The sequence below is a fragment of the Amblyomma americanum genome, chromosome 7 (genome assembly GCF_052857255.1).
Source record: "Amblyomma americanum isolate KBUSLIRL-KWMA chromosome 7, ASM5285725v1, whole genome shotgun sequence".
In the NCBI taxonomy this organism is placed as follows: Eukaryota; Metazoa; Arthropoda; class Arachnida; order Ixodida; family Ixodidae; genus Amblyomma; species Amblyomma americanum.
In genome coordinates, this window is record NC_135503.1 from 118995950 (window position 1) to 119013789 (window position 17840).

General features: G+C 48.6%; 1 protein-coding gene across 2 annotated transcripts in view; it reads right to left on the bottom strand.

The window, feature by feature from the left end:
* spg (dedicator of cytokinesis spg) overlaps window positions 1–17840 on the bottom strand; it is a 196669-nt gene that overhangs the window by 17019 nt on the left and 161810 nt on the right. For both annotated transcript variants that reach the window (XM_077632868.1, XM_077632867.1), the window contains exons 28-33: window positions 14817–14958; window positions 13721–13884; window positions 10914–11177; window positions 3031–3099; window positions 2748–2887; window positions 2121–2196 (exon numbers count right to left, since the gene is read on the bottom strand). In XM_077632868.1, coding sequence (XP_077488994.1) covers window positions 2121–2196; window positions 2748–2887; window positions 3031–3099; window positions 10914–11177; window positions 13721–13884; window positions 14817–14958 — 855 coding nt within the window. The remainder of the gene's footprint in view (window positions 1–2120; window positions 2197–2747; window positions 2888–3030; window positions 3100–10913; window positions 11178–13720; window positions 13885–14816; window positions 14959–17840) is intronic.

The following is a 17840-nucleotide window of genomic DNA, read 5'->3' on the forward strand; positions in this document are numbered from 1 at the left end:
CTTGTGTCAAGAATATCGCGGAATTGTGGAGATACATTTCCTGCAGCATTGCCAGAACATGACTAATGCCAAGCTTTTTTTTTCTTCTTTGCGAACGTGAAATGATTTCATATGTCTCCAAACTATCTGGCCACTTGATGCAGTTCCCCATGTGTTTGAGGCTAGGTGGTGTGGTTTGTTGTGAAGCAATTTTCAATCAGCTCTCTCTACACACAGACATCCTTCCAAAGTTTACTAATCCTTTGCAGTGCGCACTCAGATTTCATCCAACATTAGAGAAAGGTAGTTCTGGCCATATGCCTTGGAGCGCCCACCAAGCAATGCTGCATTCACTCCAAAGGAGAACAGCCAGCTTTTATTAGTTTGGTGGTGCAAGCTGTTACTAGAGAGCCTTTTATTTATCGTTCACGGAGGCCAAACTTTATTTTTGCAACGAGGGCACCACAATGCAGCTGACAAGTCCATAGCATGTTGTACAATGTGTGATGGTGCACATCTCCATTTTTGCTGATTTTGGGGCCTATACCATAAAACTCTGCTTCATCATGGAGTGCTGACTTTATTTCCGAAACAAAGGAAATTCATTTTGGTCAAACTTCTTGACTTCTTCAGACAGACAAGAAATATTGTCACATTTCTCAGTGCCTCCTTACAACTCATAGCAGCGAAAGGCCCAGCAGCTCTAGTTAGCTGTAGAGGTGTGCGAATATTCGAAATTTCGAATACGAATCGAATAGAATCGAATATGTTTATTATTCGATTCGTATTCGTATTCGAATATTGATATTCGTGAATTTCCGAACATTTGAGAATTACCGAATACTCGCCAGCGATCGTATACTGCACATACTTTCATAAATTCGACCGTGGCAAAACCACAATATCTGGGAAAATTAGCCGATAATCGAGTTAAAAATTCCAGGAAAACAATACAGAGGTCCTATCCCCTTCCTTCTCCGCCGTTTATCACGCGGACCAACCGCATCCCGACGCCGCAAGGCTACACCTCGTGAGAATTTTCCCAAGTGGGCTTTCCCACATATCACCCGTGCTCCGAACAAGATGGCCGACGGCCCGCTTCGAGCAATCGCAACGCGAAATCGCGCTTTTTTCTAATCCTTCGGTAATACGTTACATATTTAATGCCCACATCCGAAGAATGCGTCCTGTCGCCTTCATAACTCTCCGAGCGTGACTTCCGCCATCCCGTTTTGTAAACTACGCTATGCGAGAAAGCCTACTTGCGGAATTCCGCGGGAGCCTCCTGAAGGGGCGCGTCCAGCAGTCACAACAGGGCAAGCGATCCTGTTAAAATCTCGCCTATTGCATGGTGTATTGTAACCTGCACACCTCTTTAGCGGGCGTAACGGCAGGCGTCGCAACAATAGGAAGGCCTCTGTCGCTAGGGCTATTTTAGTTGCAAAGACCATACACAATTCTGAAAAAAAAAAATAAGGGCAACAATGTTTGCTTGTTCATCGTTATCTGAAATTTTTTTTGTACCTAGCAGATATTCGATATTCAATTCGATATTCGAAGCCATTTATTCTTCACATTCGTATTCGATTCGTATTCGAAAATTTCAATATTCGCACATCCCTAGTTATCTGTTACGCCTGAAGTCCCCATTCCCCATTACATGATGTCATGCAGAGGAATGTGACCAAGAAATATACTCTGGAGGTGCAGATTCGAAGGTAGGCCTCCATAATGTGGCTGCTGTGCATGCCCCTTGGAAGTGTGATGTCTTTCTGTAATGAACTGTTTTCAATTTCTGCACTGCAACGTACAAAGCTGCTCCCTTGTCACTCATTGCTGCTTTAAATTTCACCTGCACTTTTCACTGAAACACACGAGCATGTTGTAGACTGCTTGAACAAGGCAGCATTGAGTGATGACTTATGAAAAGTGCAGAAAAGAAGTAAAAAAAGCCCGTAAGGTCCATGCAGGAGACTCGAGGTTCTAGCTATACTATCTTGTGAGAATACAGTGATTTGTAACTTCTGGGTAAGAATGCTACAAAAGCAAGCATGTTCCACAAATGAATGGCACTAAGACCAACCACCCAATTCCCTGCACACAACAGTCTTCTCAACAGGCCAGCATGCACGCCCACTCACATGTGCTGGAGGCAGAAGTCCGCCTGATGACGTTGATGACCTGCTACTGCTGCATGCTGAGCCAGGTCTTGGTGAACTGCAAGTGAAGCTCTCATGACTACGTGCAGTTCCCAGCACACTGCTAAAACCCAAGGCATAGATCTAAAAAAACTGGTCCCAAGGCACAGCCACTGCACTACAAGAAAATTCACAGGACGCACCACAAAAAGAAATGTCTACTCTACCTTATCCTATCTTGGACCAGCAGCGGCTAACCTATCCAAGCATATCCCTAATCTCCTTTCCCCACCTTACTTTTTGCTAAGCCTAGCTACATTCCCCTTCCCTTGGTACACACTGTGTAACCACAAGAAAATTTAAAGCTTGTTAGGTGAGTTGGTTGATCATAATTGCTAAACGGTGAAAAACAAACTTGACTAGAGAGAACATACAGCACTCATGTTGCCGTGCGTTTTTTCTAGTCAAGTATTTGTTGTTTTGTGCTGTTTAGTAGTTACAACAACAAATCTCTCCTCATCTGTACTCTACACATTATGTCCCATCCAAGTCGATTTCCCTTCTTTGACTACAGCCCCAAGCACAAAAGTCCATCCAGAGATGAATGAAGCAAAGCGGGAAGGCACCCACCCATGTGCGGAGGAGCAGGATGCCCCCCGCACCCACTGCTGCAGCTGACCGAGACGCTCCACCAGCCGCTTCTGCAGAGGACCCAGGTCGGGTGGCGCAAGCCGCCCATGCAGGGAGAGGCCCCCTTCCAGCACATGCACCTGCACAGGCAAGGCGTTAACCGCAGCTGGCTGGCTACAAACCTTTAGGTAAACCATGCAACACAGCCACTCCAGCCCCGACTACTGTAGGGTGCATTAGAAAAGAGACAGCACTGCTTTGGCACGTTCGGGAGCCAACCCACCTGGTCGATGAGCAGTGCCCGCAGCCGTGCCTGGCCTTCACCCGACGCATCGCCACCACTCAGGAAGGCCTGTGCAACAAAGAACACAAGAATGAAGCACGGTTTTAAGGCAACCAACGCAATGGAAAGTGTGCAGCACAACAAACCTTTTAGTGGAAAATTACTTCCAAGCAGGGATGTGCAAATATTCAAAATGGCAAATACTTTGTGAAAAGTACAGTACAGCCTTCTTAATACAGCTTTTTTTTTTTAAGAAGGGAAAAAAAGCTTATCATCCGGGGAAACATGTAATCCAAAGCAATAAGATTTTGCAAAAAAAAATGCACAGGTGATCATGGGGTCATAGGTGGTCATGTGATGCAACAAATCTGCATTAGCAATAATGGTTGTGCATTTTGTTTTTACACTGATCACCTTCCCACTGCGTCTTTGAAATTAATTTCACCATCGCTTTCCCATTGTGCTGCTGCGTGGGCTTCTGGCGGGTGGAGGCGCGCAGGTGGGCATTGCATTTTTACCGGCGGGTGCCCAAAGGGCGCCTCAGAGGCGGTTCGGTCCACAACTGGAGGTGGAAGCACCACATACACAAAAAAAGACAATGGCTATTATGCCAAAATAGGACTATGATGCAAATGCAATAAAATGTGATTATAGAATGAAGTACTAAGGCACTTAGACATTTACAGTCGTTTTCAAATGCCTCACCGTACAACACTTACCATATTTACACGATTGTAAGTTGACCTATATTTTTAAATTTGAAAATCCGAAGAGGGGGGGGTCGACTTACAATCGAAAAGAAAACATCGTACTATAAGTAAAGGCAAGACAAACGAGATAGCAGGCATGCTACAGCATGGTTGCCTTGAGCAGCTGCTATGTCAACGCGCAGAACTGGCATCCCCTCCCCACGTGCTCAAGAGGGGCCGATGGCGATTATCGATAAACAGCAAACTGGCACCACACACGTTGCTGCTGACTGCGGTTGCTGATAAGCGGCGGCGGCCCGATAATGCAATTGCGTTCTAAGGGAAGCTCAAGCGTCCAGTAAGTTTTCTTTATACTTTCAAATGCGCGCTCGGCTCTCAAGGGGGCGTTGAAAGTTGATGGAACGGCCACCATTTGTGAGGTGCACAAAAGATCCTCGGAGGATTTGTGAACACGGTGCGTCGAACAGCGGAGCGCTGTGCGTGCCAGCCTAGTGTTGCGCGTGTCTGCGTGCGAAGGGTGTGTGCGAGGTGACAGCGACAAAGAGCGTGGTGAGCATGAGGAGCGGAGAGCTGACATGTCAGAAACCCAAGGTGTAAAGGAAGGCAGTGCAGCGGAGATCGGGTCATTCAAGCGTGGAGGTGGCAGCCGTCGGACGCTGGGTCTGTGCTGCCGTGACCTCCCTTGGATCAGCGACGCAAGCCTCCTGCGTTCCTTGCAGGCGTGGAGGTGGCAGCCGATTGACCGAGGGTCTGTGCTGCCGAAAGGCACTCTTGGATAGCCTGCTTTAACCCTCTGGCGTTTGGTGACGCCGTTTCGTGACGCCGTTTCATGGCGTTTCGTGACCTGGCTACGTTTTTCCTGCTGCTGCCAAGTTGTTCGGGCTCTTGACGGGAGACCACCGGCGTCTCCCTGTGTTCCTCTCCGCTCCTACTAACACCCGGCTTCCTTCCGTTGCTTCGTTCGGCGCATCGCAAACGACGCGTCGCACTACATTGACCCGCGTTCGCCCTGTCTGCAAGGCATCCCCGCTTCACATGGGACGCTCCACATCTGGTGAACTCTTTCCTTTATTCTGTAGTGTTATAAGCGTGTTGAGTGAGTGTTTTGCTTGTTTTCATTTCCGTTTCGTATTGGCCTTTTTTCTTTAAAGTATAAATACGTCTTCGTTTTGTTTTGTTTGAGCTCTTTGTTCGAACCTGCATGCGATAGCATTCCCCTTCGAAAAGTCGGGGACGTGCAACCTATTCGCGACAACTGGGGTCCACGCGACAGGGCGAAGCTGTTCTTTTTCATTTCGTGGGTCCGTACAAAGAAACTATGGCAACACTAAAAGATTTGATCGAGTTGGGAAGCGAATGGGGTTGAAAGACGCCGAGCTGCGCACGTGGGTGGCTGCCGAGCAAGAGAAGGAACGTGCAGCACATGCAGCGGAAGGCGAGCGTGCCAAGGCGCAAGCAGAGGCTGAGGAGCGTAAAGCACAAACTGAACGCGAGCATGCTAAATCACTAACAGAGGCTGAAGAGCGTAGATTGCAGCTCCAATTAAGGTTCGCAGAAGCTGGTGGGGGTATTCGTGAACCTGCACCGGGGCCCTCAGCAGCGGTTAGCCCGCACAAATTGATCCCGCCTTTCAACGACCGCAGGCATGACTTAGATGCATACCTCAAACGTTTTGAGCGTATCGCAGAAGGGCACAGCTGGCCCAAGGAAAAATGGGCTGCAGCACTCAGTATGTCTTTGACTGGGGAGGCTCTGCATGTGTTCGGCTGACTGTCCCCAGCAGATTCAATAGATTATGATAATGCATAACTAGCCACGCTCCAACATTTTTGGCTTATAGCAGAAGGTTATCGCGAACGGTTTCGCGAAAGTAAGCCGCTTGATAAAGAAACAGGCCAGCAATATGCAGCACGTCTGCTCAGTCTTTTTGATCGATGGGACGAGATGTCGGGAACGGCCACAACGTATAATGATTTACGTGACTTGGTGGTGGCCGAACAGTTCATGAGAAACTGTCATAGTCGTCTGGCGATTTTTCTTCGAGAAAGAGAGCGCAAGATGCTGGACAAAACGACTGACGCAGCAGACAACTTTCTAGAGGCCCAGCGGCAAAGAAATTTGTCTTCATTCAAAGAATCGTTCGAGGTGGCAATTCCGAAAGAGAATGATGTACCATCAAGTAGACAGTCAGGAAGGCAACCGACTGGGACAATTTGCAACCGACTGGGACATAAGGCTGCCGACTGTCGCTCTAAGCCAAAACAGCTTTATTGCGTTTACTGTCAAAAAACGGGGCATGAAGTAAGTTCCTGCTCAAGGAAGCACGAAAATCAGAAGCAATCGTCCTGTTGTGTCCAACCAGAGAGTTTTGCGTCTGAAACTGCGTCCACAACAGCAGGTAGGCTTGAACCAGCTGAGGATAAGGTGGTGGTCGGACTTGTCCGGAAAAAGCCTGCAGACGCCCAACACATGCTTGTCCTGGAGGGAAAGCTCCGAGGCCTACCCGTAAGTGTTTGACGGGACACGGGGAGCAATACAGTGGTTGTGCGGAGAGCCCTAGTTCCTGACTCAGCTCTCACGGCGTTTCTTGTTGATGGCAGTAGTCTGGAAGTTCCCGAGGCAGAAGCCTATATCGCTTCCCCTTATTTCACTGGCACGGCCCTGGTAAAGTGCACGGAGACGCCATTGTAGGATGGCATAATTGGAAATATACCAAAGGCCCGTGAGCCGTCAAATCCAGATATTAATTGGAAGAAATCGGAGGGCGCTGCTAAATTATGTCCTGATGTCAATGTCGAGGTCGCCAGTGAAAATGGTGAGGGCGAGGGCCCAAAAGTGATGTTGGCTGGAAAGGAAGTTTTCGGACGAAGGAGGGAAATTACTGCTTTAAGCGTTGGTCCCACAAGGTTCACCAAGGAAACGCTAGAGGCAGGGCAAAGAGACGATGAGTCATTGAAGGCCTGTTAGGCGAAAGTAGGGAAGCTGTTCCATGGCAAGCACGGCACTTTGCACTCGTATTCTGTTGAAAAGGGTTTGCTGTACCGCCTCTATCATCTCGCCTCTGGCAGAGAGGTTCAACAGGTAGTACTTCCCAAGTCTTGCCGATCACAGGTGCTAAGCTGCGCCCACGATAGCCCATTGGCGGGGCATCAGGGCATGAAGAAGACTACAGATCGAGTTCTCGAGGAATTCTACTGGCCGGGAGCTCAGGAGGAGATTAAGAGGTATGTCAGGTCGTGCGACTCCTGTCAAAGGATGTGCCCGAAAGGCAAAGTAGGGAAAGCTCCGTCAGGACGCATGCCTCTTATCGACACTCCATTTGATGAGGGTCGCTGTCGATATTGTCGGCCCGCTGTCGCCCACATCGGTGAAAGAGAATAGATATATTCTCACTCTCAATGATTTTGCCACGCGGTATCCCGACGCCGTGGCTCTGCCAAAGATAGATTCAGCAACCGTGGCAGAAGGTTTGGTGGAGATGTTTTCGCGAACAGGTTTTCCGAGAGAGATCCTTTGTGACCAGGACTCCTCTTTCACATTCGCAATGATGAGAGAGCTCAATGATCTGTTGGCACTGAAACATCTGAGCATGACCCCTTACCAATGTTACCATCCAACGTGCAACGGGATGGTTGAGAAATTTCCTCACTATAAGTAAAGGCGAGACAAACGAGATATCGGGCATGGTACAAAGTGGTTGTACTTTTGCTGCACGGCTCTGTCGCATCGCTCTTGGTGCTAGCCTGGAGAAGCTGCTATGTCAACACGGAGAACTGACATCCCCTCCAAGTGCGTGCGGGTGGCGGCCGATGACGGATATCGATAAACAGCAAACTGGCACCCCACACGTGGTTGCTGACTGCGGTTGCTGATAAGCGACGGCGGCCCGATAACACATTTGTGTTGTAAGGGAAGCTCAAGCGTCCAACAAGTTTTTTTTTTAATTTCAAATGCGCGCTCGGCGCTCAAGGGAGTGTTGATAGTTGATGGAAGGGCCGCCGTTCTGCACTATAAGTAAAGGCGAGACAAACGAGATATCACGGATGCTACAGCGTGGTTGCACTTTTGCTGCGTGGCTCCGTCGCATCGCTCTTGGTGCTGGCCTTGAGCAGCTGGCTGCTATGTCAACGCGCAAAACTGGCATACCCTCCCTGCGCACGCGGGCGGCGGCCGATGACGGCTATCGATAAACAGCAAACTGGCACCCCACACGTGGCTGCTGACTGTGGTTGCTGATAAGCTGCGGCAGACCGATAACGCATAAGTGTTCTACGGGAAGCTCAAGCGTCCAACAAGTTTTCTTTTTACTTTCAAATGCACGCTCGGCTCTCAAGGGGGCGTTGATAGTTGATGGAAGGGCCACTATTCCAGTCGTGACGGCACTCCCACTCGGAATAGTAGCGGTGCCGGGGAGTGTCGGTAGCCGACGGAAGAGCCGACGCCATTCATGGGTAGTTTCTCTTTGGCTCTGATGCATTTGACTAGGGCCGGCCGCATTTCACAAGTTTTGAATCTAGTGCTTCGTCAACCATCATTTGTGCTCCGGGTCTGGTAAGCGACCGGCGTTCGTTCACAGCAATGTTCAAGATGGCTGCCATTGCTTACGCCGATGAAACAAACAGCCCCACGCTGGACCGCAAGTTCAACGTTCGCAACGGGTGATACAGGTGTGACAGCTGCAGCGAGGAAAATTTTCAGCCATTCCACGCGATGTCGTGATATGGCTGTTTGCGAAGTGTGGGATTTCGCTGGACGACGACGTTAGAACGACATGCTGTGGGACTTCAGCAGCGATCACGATGGCAGTGCTAGTGAGGATGATGGCGGAAGTGTGGACGAGTAGTCCAGTGACTAATACATTTTCGGTTTGGAATGTGACCACGGGCACGCCCCGCGCGTGGCAGCCACTGGGTGGTGGGGTTGACGAGCTCTGCAGCTCACTCCATGCAAGTTCCAGAAGCCTCGTTTCTAGTAAAGCTTCAGTGCAGAAGATGTTTTTGAATCGTGGGTCACATGCCGTTGCCATGATGTACACTTTTTGCTCATTATGGTTAGGAAATTTTGCCTCAATACTTTTTTGTAATTTTCTTGCGAACAGTGACATGTCGTCATCCGCTGCAGCACTGTCCTTCAGCACCATGCGCATTCCGTAAAAGAGTGGTATCACCGAAGACAAGGTTGCGTACTTCTCCCCACTCAGGTCTTTTGTTGCTGATGCAATTGGCTCAAGGGCCTTGACCAGTCCAGCCACCGTTTTCCATTCCTGTGGTGTCAGGTTGGGTACCACTGCCTCAGAGGTAGCAAGTTCAAGGCAAACTGCTTCTTAGAGCTGAAGGAGACGTGACAGCATGTCATGCTCGCTATTCCGCCTGGTGTCTGGACGAGCTCCAGGAGGGGTAGCTCCATCCACCTTTGGCAGTCCTTTAATCTTGCTGCAGCTTGGGCACTGTGCTTGTAATGGCCCACTATTGCACGGCATTTCTTAAGAATGGTGATCACTCCTGTAGTTTCTTCCTTGGCATCCTTGATGGCCAATTGCAATGTATGGCCCAAACACTGCATGGGGGTACACTGAAAGTCCCGGAGAGCTGCGCGGAAATTTCGTGCATTGTCCATCACAACAAAAATATGTACCTCTTGCAGTGGCAGATCCTATTCACTCATCATTGCTTCTAGGTGTGCTAAGATGTTGCATGCAGTGTGACTGTTGACTGTCAATCACGTGCTGGTTGCCCAACGTGAATGCCCGGATTTCGAAGTTCGAGGTCAAGTAATGGCACGTGAGACTAATGTAGCTCTGGTTTGACCTCCACGTCCACATGTCACTGGTGAATGACAGAGACTGTACGCCTTCCTGCAGGTCAGCATGAATTCGGTGCTTGACTGCTCTTACAGTGTCCCTGTACAGGTCGGGGTGATTGTTCTTGAAAAAGTTGTCCGAGAGAGGACCTTGTACAGTGGCTCCAAGTCATGCATTAACTCCTTGAACCCTCGGTTTTCAACAAAGTCGTAAAGCTGCAGGTTGAGTGCCAGCATCCGCGCAATCCGCATCATGACTTCTTGCCTTCGGCGCTGTGACCACTCATTGGCCATGTCAAACTTACATTTGATAGAAGGCTGCGATGTGCTGCTGAAACTTGTTCGCTTCCCGCTTTCAACCAAAAATGTGCTGTGCAAAGTGTAATGTTTGTTCCTTAGGTGGTTTGCCAGCGGTGTCGTTGTGCCCGATGGTGTTCGAAGTTTGGCTTTGCAAGTCTTGCATGTCGCTTCCTTCGGACTATCCTTGACTAAATGTTTCCAGATAGCACTTTTTGTGCGATCAGCCATGTTGCTGAGACAGGCACTGCACACAAACCAATACAATCCTTTCGCACCTTTGGTCCGCAGGCCTGAACGAAACAGCGCGGAGATGCAGAAGACAGAACTATAGACAAACACAACTGTGAAGCGCTGACAGCGCGACGGCGTGGGCGCGCGTACAGCCAGGAGTGGGAAACTTCTTGCACTCGACAGATGGCGCTGCGTGCATTTATACACACAATCATCCGTTTTCTTCAGTGCAGTGCTGTTATTTTCTAGTCGTGGCATGCTGCTGTCTCTTCTGAAAATAAGCATTTCAACATAATTGCCTGCCTTATGAATGAATGCATCCTCATTGGAGTAGGATGGCCCGTGACCTAAATGATGAATAGGAGTAGACGCTGCTCTTTTCATGGTCACTAATAGTGACCTCGCAGGCTGGTGTACCGGCGTTCACCACAAACTTTCACAGGAAAATGAGTTCCACGCGTGTCGGCAGCGAGATAGATAAAGTCTTTAAAGGTGCACACCTACCATGACTTGTGTTGTGCTATGGTTGCTGTCGCTCGTGACTTGTGCCGCTAGCGATGTTCCGGCCGCATGAAGTAGTGGATTTTTTTTCGGCTTTTCATGACTCGGTTTCGTCACGTGTGCTACTAGGTTTGTGCTATTGAGAATTTATTTCCGCCTGCTGTGCGGCGACTGTAGATTAAAAATGTGCATCGCACGATCAGAAAACCGACGACTGCACTGGAGGATTGGGAGGAGGAGGAGGAATAGCGGTCACCCGAATACCGAATATTCGGTTACTCGAATAATAGGTATTCGATAATGAAATAATAAAATTTCCTGTTTATGCAAACGAAAATGGACCTGGTGGTACTTGGCCAGGCCGCCGTTGACGGCTGCCTCGATGGCACCTGCCAGACGCATGCTGAGGGGCGCCAGGGGACGTTGGGGATCGCGTGAGTGCAGTGCCACCAGGCGGCGCAGCTCGTTGCTCATGGCCTCCACGGCTTCGCAGGCGTGTGCCAGAGGGGGCACCCACTCGGTGTGCTGGCCCACCACCTCGGCCCAGGGCAGCAGACCCGGCAGCGTGGAAGCCGTCTCCAGCGTAGTCCGCTCCAACCACAGACCCTGCGTGTGTGTGTGGAAGAAGCCCTCTCGCTCAGTGACAGCTCTTCTGTCCAAATGAGCTTGTTGGCAGAAGTTTTGCACTGATAGGATGTTGATGGAGACATCCACAGAGTGAAGGGGTTAGGATGGGGGTGTAAGGGGTAGAAGAAGAGCAGGGGGACAGTGGGGAAGCTAATAGCAGGTGTGACAGAGCAGGGGGTGCAGCAGTGCAGCATGGTGTATCATGCAGCACCAACTGTGGCGGTCAAATACAGAGGCACAGTAAGGATGGGGAGGCATGCAGCTACAATGTAGCACGGCGAGAGAGGATGAGGTGCCTTGGCACGATGCAAGAGGGCGCTGCACTGGCGGAAAGCTGTGGAAAGGGTAGAAGGGGGGTGTTAAGTTGCACAGTACAATAGCTATCATTGGGTTCTTCCATTACGCAGCAGAGCAGAAATATTTGTGCTTTTTTTTTCCGCTTTTCTTCCGGGTATAGCAAGAAGGGTCCTACTGAGCATAATTTTAATCAATTCCTGAGGAAAAACCATTGATGCAGCACAGTTGTGACCTTCCCTGAGGCTTATGTGCTAACTTCAAGAATGAATCAAGGTTATTGTGGAATGTGGACGCCAGCAACAAAGAGCATACCGTATTTACTCGCGTATAACCTGCCCCTGCGTATAACCGGCACCCCTAACTTTGAGCACCACGAAAAAAAAAAAAAACTCATGTATAACCCACACGTTTACCTAAAAAAAAAAAAACGCTAGAAAGATACAACTGCACACACAGTGATCATTTCATTTTCAGAACATTTATTCAAACAACCACCACTATATCACTGGTTATCCGATTCTCAACTGTCGCAGCTCTCACAGCTGCCATCCGAGGCTTCATTACCACTCTCAATAACGTAGCCTTCCTCAGAACCATCCATGCTGTTACTGATGGCACATTTTCTAAAGCTTTTACGCACCAAGCCAGCCGGTATCGCTTTCCACGCATCCATGATCCACTGGCACAGCAATGGAATATTGGGCCTTTGCACGCGTCCCGTTGGTGTGAGTGCATAAAGGCCGTCAGCCATCCACTGGGCATACAGCCGCTTCAAGTGTGCCTTGAATGGCTTGTTCAGGCACACGTTGAGTGACTGTAGCATTGGTGTCATGCTGCCAGGCATTATAACGAGGTCAGTGCCAGTCTCGGCGAGGCGAGCCTTCACATCAGTGCAGTGGCCTCGAAAGGAATCCAGTAGGAGCATCAACCGGCGTGCCAACAAGGCACCTGGTCTTCATTCCCAGATTACTCAAAGCCCATTTCTGACGAGGCCACTGTTCATCAGGGAATTTTCTTCCGCACACACCACGAATTTCGGGGGGGAGTGGTGTGCTAGGTAGGGTCTTGCGTTTGAAAATTACATACGGGCGCAGTTTCGTGCCGTCAGCCGAAGCAAATAACATGACTGTGCAGCACAGCTTGGCATTTCCGCCGGTCAGCATGCTGACTGATTTGGAACCCTTTTTTTCCATGGTCATGTCCATCGGCATTTCAAAGTACACAGGTGTATGACCAGCATTTCCCACCTGAGACAGCAAATAGCAGTGTTCCTTCCGAAGTGCGATGACATATCGTTGAAAGTTCCATCCCTTCTTTAATGCCTTTGGCCCTGAGGGTTCAATAAATGAAATGAAATTTTTCCTGATCTATTTTTCCTGATGATCTATAGCTTCTCTTTCGCTGTGAAACACTGCCGCCGAGTTGCACTCATGACACCAAAACAAAGCAGGCAAACAGTGCAAACTGGAGTGTAGTACACGAAACAGCGCCTGACACTAGGCTCAACAACGCTGGCTGAAGAAAACATGGCCAATGGCGTGGGGAAGAATAAACAGACTATGCATGTGAATTCGGCTATGCCTTTCGTTGGCCCCTCATTGGCTTGACAAGCGTCGATGACGATGGGGATGGCAGACTACACAAGGGTGGGTGCCGCGCATTGCCGTGAAGCCGACAACCCACCCCCGAAAAGAAAAAATTCGTAGATAACCCGCACCCCAACTTTTTAAATGCGTTTTTTCAAATTTTGGTGCGGGTTATACGCGAGTAAATACGCTATTTGCCTCGCAATCCTAGACTTCGTGTGTGCCCCGATGTCATTCTGCGGGAAGTATACCGCAACGGCCAGGCGCTCTTTACTAAGGGCATTTCTTTAAGAAATAAATTTTTACTATAACCGAAAAAAAAATGTACAGTCATCTACAGAAGGCGAAATAAGACCACAGCTTCACCTTACTATATCCGAGTTTTTACTATAACCGAGTTTACTACAGGGGATTTTAATGTACTATTAAATTTACTGCTACTTTTACACTGAATTACATCTTATATAGCACACATAGGCGTTTTTCTGCAAGTTCGGTATATGCAGGTTTGACTGTATGTGGCAGCTAATGACACAAGTACAAAAGTGCACTGGTAGCTCCAAGGTAGCACGTAATATCTACAGGCTGCCGTTGACCTGTGCTTGTGGGCATGGTAAGGACAGAGTTGAGGGCAAGCACCTTGAACTCGTTGTCCTTGTCAGGAGGCCCATCCCGATAGACAGGTCGGTCAAACTGGAACGACCGCACACGGTTCACCCGGAAGTAGGCCCGTACCCGCTCTGGGCGCCCCTCCAGCTCTGGACGGGGCTCTGGCAGAGGGCGCACACCACACACCTGTACATCTGCAGAGTGGCAACCAACATTACCCAGGCAGCCAAAATGCATGAGAATAAACTTGCAGTATAAACAAAACAATGCATCACGTCTTTTCAAACTTGCTCACAAGCTTGCATACCATTTAGAAGAGCGTGGGTGCACCTACTCTGTAATTCTGTGCAATTATGGATTATGTACAGGGTCTACAAATACGCATTTACATGCACAACTGGGCTCACTTACAATGAAGGATCATTTGGTACAAATGAAAGCAAGCTGACCGTGACAGTACACATTAAGACTATGGCACTGATCCTGAAATAGCCCGAAGATTGAAATCTTGAGAACTGGTTAGAGCAAACATTTGGGTGCCACAAACTTGCTTATGAGCAGCAGCCTACAGATGAGCTCCAGACAAAAAGCACTGAAAGGTCAACGTCACTCTTCCTTCCCAAATACATTACACCAATGCAAGAAAGGGATAAAAAACGAAAAAAAAATCTTTCCCTCTCTCCTTTTTCCCTTCTGCCAGCTTGCTTTACCTGTCAGACAGATGAGACAGACACCGTTGAAGCCTGAAGCTACCCACATCTGTGAGCAATGTTCACAGTGTATGGTTCGGAAGCCACGAAGAAGCCTTCATTTTTCTTATTTTTCTACTTGGCCCGGGGAAAAAGAAGAAAAGAAAGAGCCTCTGGTCAGTTCCATAATGCCAAGTCAACTCAGCCAAGACGTCAGATCCACATCAGAACCATTCTGTGGCTTGCCAGCAGAGATGCTCTTACACTGCATGGATGGTGTTCAAGCAGTTTGTACAGTGCTCACTGCTATGCTGACTGCTATGCTCACAGTGAGGTTCCTTCTTAATAATGACAGTATTACTATGATGAACGCAGGGCGTGGGGGCTTCAGGAAAAGAAAAGGCGGAGCTACCAAGTGTGGAAGCTGCACAACGCACACTGGTCGCCGGAGGTGAGCAGGCTGGTGTCTGGTGGGGCATTGTGGGTCAACAGCTGTGCCTCGGGGAACTGGCCCTGCAGGCGCTGGCTGAAGGCACCCACCTTCTCGTACGACAGGCCACGGTAGACAAACACCTTGTTCTGCATCACAGTGGAAGTAAAAATTGACCACTGGTTATTGCACCTGTGTAACAGAAGATTCAGTGGCAGCTATTTGTGGTGCTGACTGTGCCCTTGCCATGCCACAAAGTAGTGCCTTCTATGACCAAAAGCGTGAATGGCACAGGTGCTAGTCTGCGCTGCTGCACACATGAACACAGAGGCCGCCACAAATCGGCAGCACAGCGCTAGTTCGCGCCGCTGTCTCCACTTTTCTCCTTCGTGTTACACCGACAATGTTGATTGTCGGTTAAAAAATCAAAGGTTATGAAAAGCAGATGAGCGATAGGTATTCCATCAGTTATCCTCGCACTGCAAAGAATTTTTGAGCTAGCTTCATTAACAACGAACATATTGGCAATAAAAAATGATGCTCCGCCTCTCCCCATTAACGCATAAACTCCAACACACCAGAAAAAAACCCAACAGGATGGGATTGCACCCCACACAAGAATAAGTCCTGCGTTGATGCTCAGTTTAAAGTCTTCCGGCAGGTATCAGGCACTGGCAGTCTGATTCACTCCAGGCAGCTCGCTCATGCATGTCATTACGATTAACATGCCTGAGTTCGAAGCACTGCCTGTCACTGGCTTTGCAGCATAAAGGCATATTCATCTCAGGTAAACGACATGGCGAACGACTCCGGAAACACTGACAGAAAGAACTGGCAGTGGAAAAAAGGAACCATGTCGGCAGAGGGCAGCCTCACGCATGCCTGGGGGTTCCGTGCAGCTACACGAGCAGACTGCTTTCGCGACTTCCATAAGTGTGTCCGTGACGTTATGGCTGTCGCTAATGGCAGCGTGTGGGGGCTTGTCACTCACCATAACATCAGCAGTATACTCAAGACGTATGCACTCTAGAAAATCGTTACAAACACCGTCACTACACAGAGATCTATCGGCTCGTGAATTTTAAAACTTACGGTTTTTAGAAATTAAAATCACCAGCTCCACTCCAAGGCCTCAAACCAGCAATCTTCAAAACTGTTTCATGGTCCCTTTGAGCCTTATTTGATTACGAGGATGTAGAAACGCCCTTGCACTGAGATTTCAGTGTGTGCTAAAGAATGAAATGATTGGCATGTGATATGTGCGGCTTACCGTCCTGAAGTGACACACAGGATATGCGGAGCAGCAGAGAAAGAAACAAACCCAGGATCCTTTACTGGGACATGCTTAACAGCTGACTGCGTTGTGTCACAAAGCAATCAAATGTTTTATTTTCATTTGAATGAATCGAGCAACCTAAGTTTCCAAGTAACACAGAAACATGACAGCACCACCCATGGGCGGAGAAAAAAACTTGGGGGCCTTCCTAACCACATTCTAAAAGAAGGAAATGCAACAGAATTTGAGAGTTTGCCTACCCCAGTAAAATTCCGAAGGACCCCCAAAATATTGGAAGTAGGCCCACCCCAGAAAATATATAAAGGTGGATTAAGCTGTATTAGTGGTGATTCATGGGTGGACTAGGGCGTATTAAGGTGGCATAATGGGTTGGGTTAGTATTGCCCCATATGATGATGTAATGAAATGTACTGAAACTTTCAAGTCCAGATTTTCAAATTTGAAGATGTTGACGATGTCACAACCCTCTCAACCAGTCAGGAAATTTTGCTACGGAGCAACCAGATATTTTTTGTATGCCAACAACCTCAATGCTATTGCATTAAATAGCATGGTTCACATAAGCAGGCATGTGCAAATAGTGTTATTTTAGTTTGAAGCGAATTTGAATCAAATGTTTCGAATACTTCTAGCACAGAAAATATATTGAATTGAATGGAACGATAGGCACTTAAAAAAATCATGTATTTTTCTAACACACAAGGCCATTACCTGAAAAAAATAAAAAGAATGCATTGAACCTCATTGCACTCATTGAGGCGTGCTGATGTCCTGCAGAAGTGCCATAGAAAATTGGGGAGTTGGCCTATATCCGGAGCTGACAGGCCTATATCCGGAGCTGACACATTTGGAGGGGTTGTGAGACTTATTATGAGACCCCTGAGTGCTGGTCTTAATTGCGATCGTGTCGCTGCACAGCTATTGCTTCTTAGCGACGACCTTTACCTTCCCAACGCCCTCCCACCCAGGCTCCTATAGCTAAAATGCAGCGCAAAGATGATGTATGATTATAAAACATTTATTTCAATGTGATGGTATTTCAACATGTACAAAATATTATTGAGCAGTAGCTTTTGGTAGTATTGCCAGAAAACCTGCATGGGGGAAACCTGACACCTCCATTAAATGACTGGGGGAAGGCGTCCGCCCACTTTTCTTTGCGCATGCCTATGCCTGTTAAACGTACGCATTGTGCGCCCAGTGCCGCCCCGCGCCAGGTGTCGGAAAGGGGCACCCGTCACAATGTTCCTTGCGCTAGATTCCTCTTGTGCTCATGCCGTCGTGGTTGATTCGCAAATTTCATGTGGAGAAGAGCAGCTGCGGCCCCTGCAGCCTGCTCAAACTCGTTTTGCGGAGATCAAGAGAACAGCAGGCCCTCCAATTAGAGCACAATGCGCGTCTGTTGCCGCGAGCAGGTGCAGACCGGTTCCAGCATATGCGCGTGAGCACAGGCAAGCGACGCGGAGTTGGGGTTTCGGTTACAAGTGTGTCGCGTTGCGATCCCGGAGTACGAAGCAAGAGTTATAGAAACGCTATTCGCTCGGGACGAATACTTCGAGGTTTAGAATACCAAACATTTCGTTCGAATTGAATATTGAATACTTCACTATTTGACGAAATATTCAAAATTATCAAATATTTGCACAGGCCTACACATATGCTTCACTGGGCCCCTCAGTCGTTTTCATCAAGGTGTGAACAGTGGTCCATACAAGTTTTCAATAAGCGACAGAC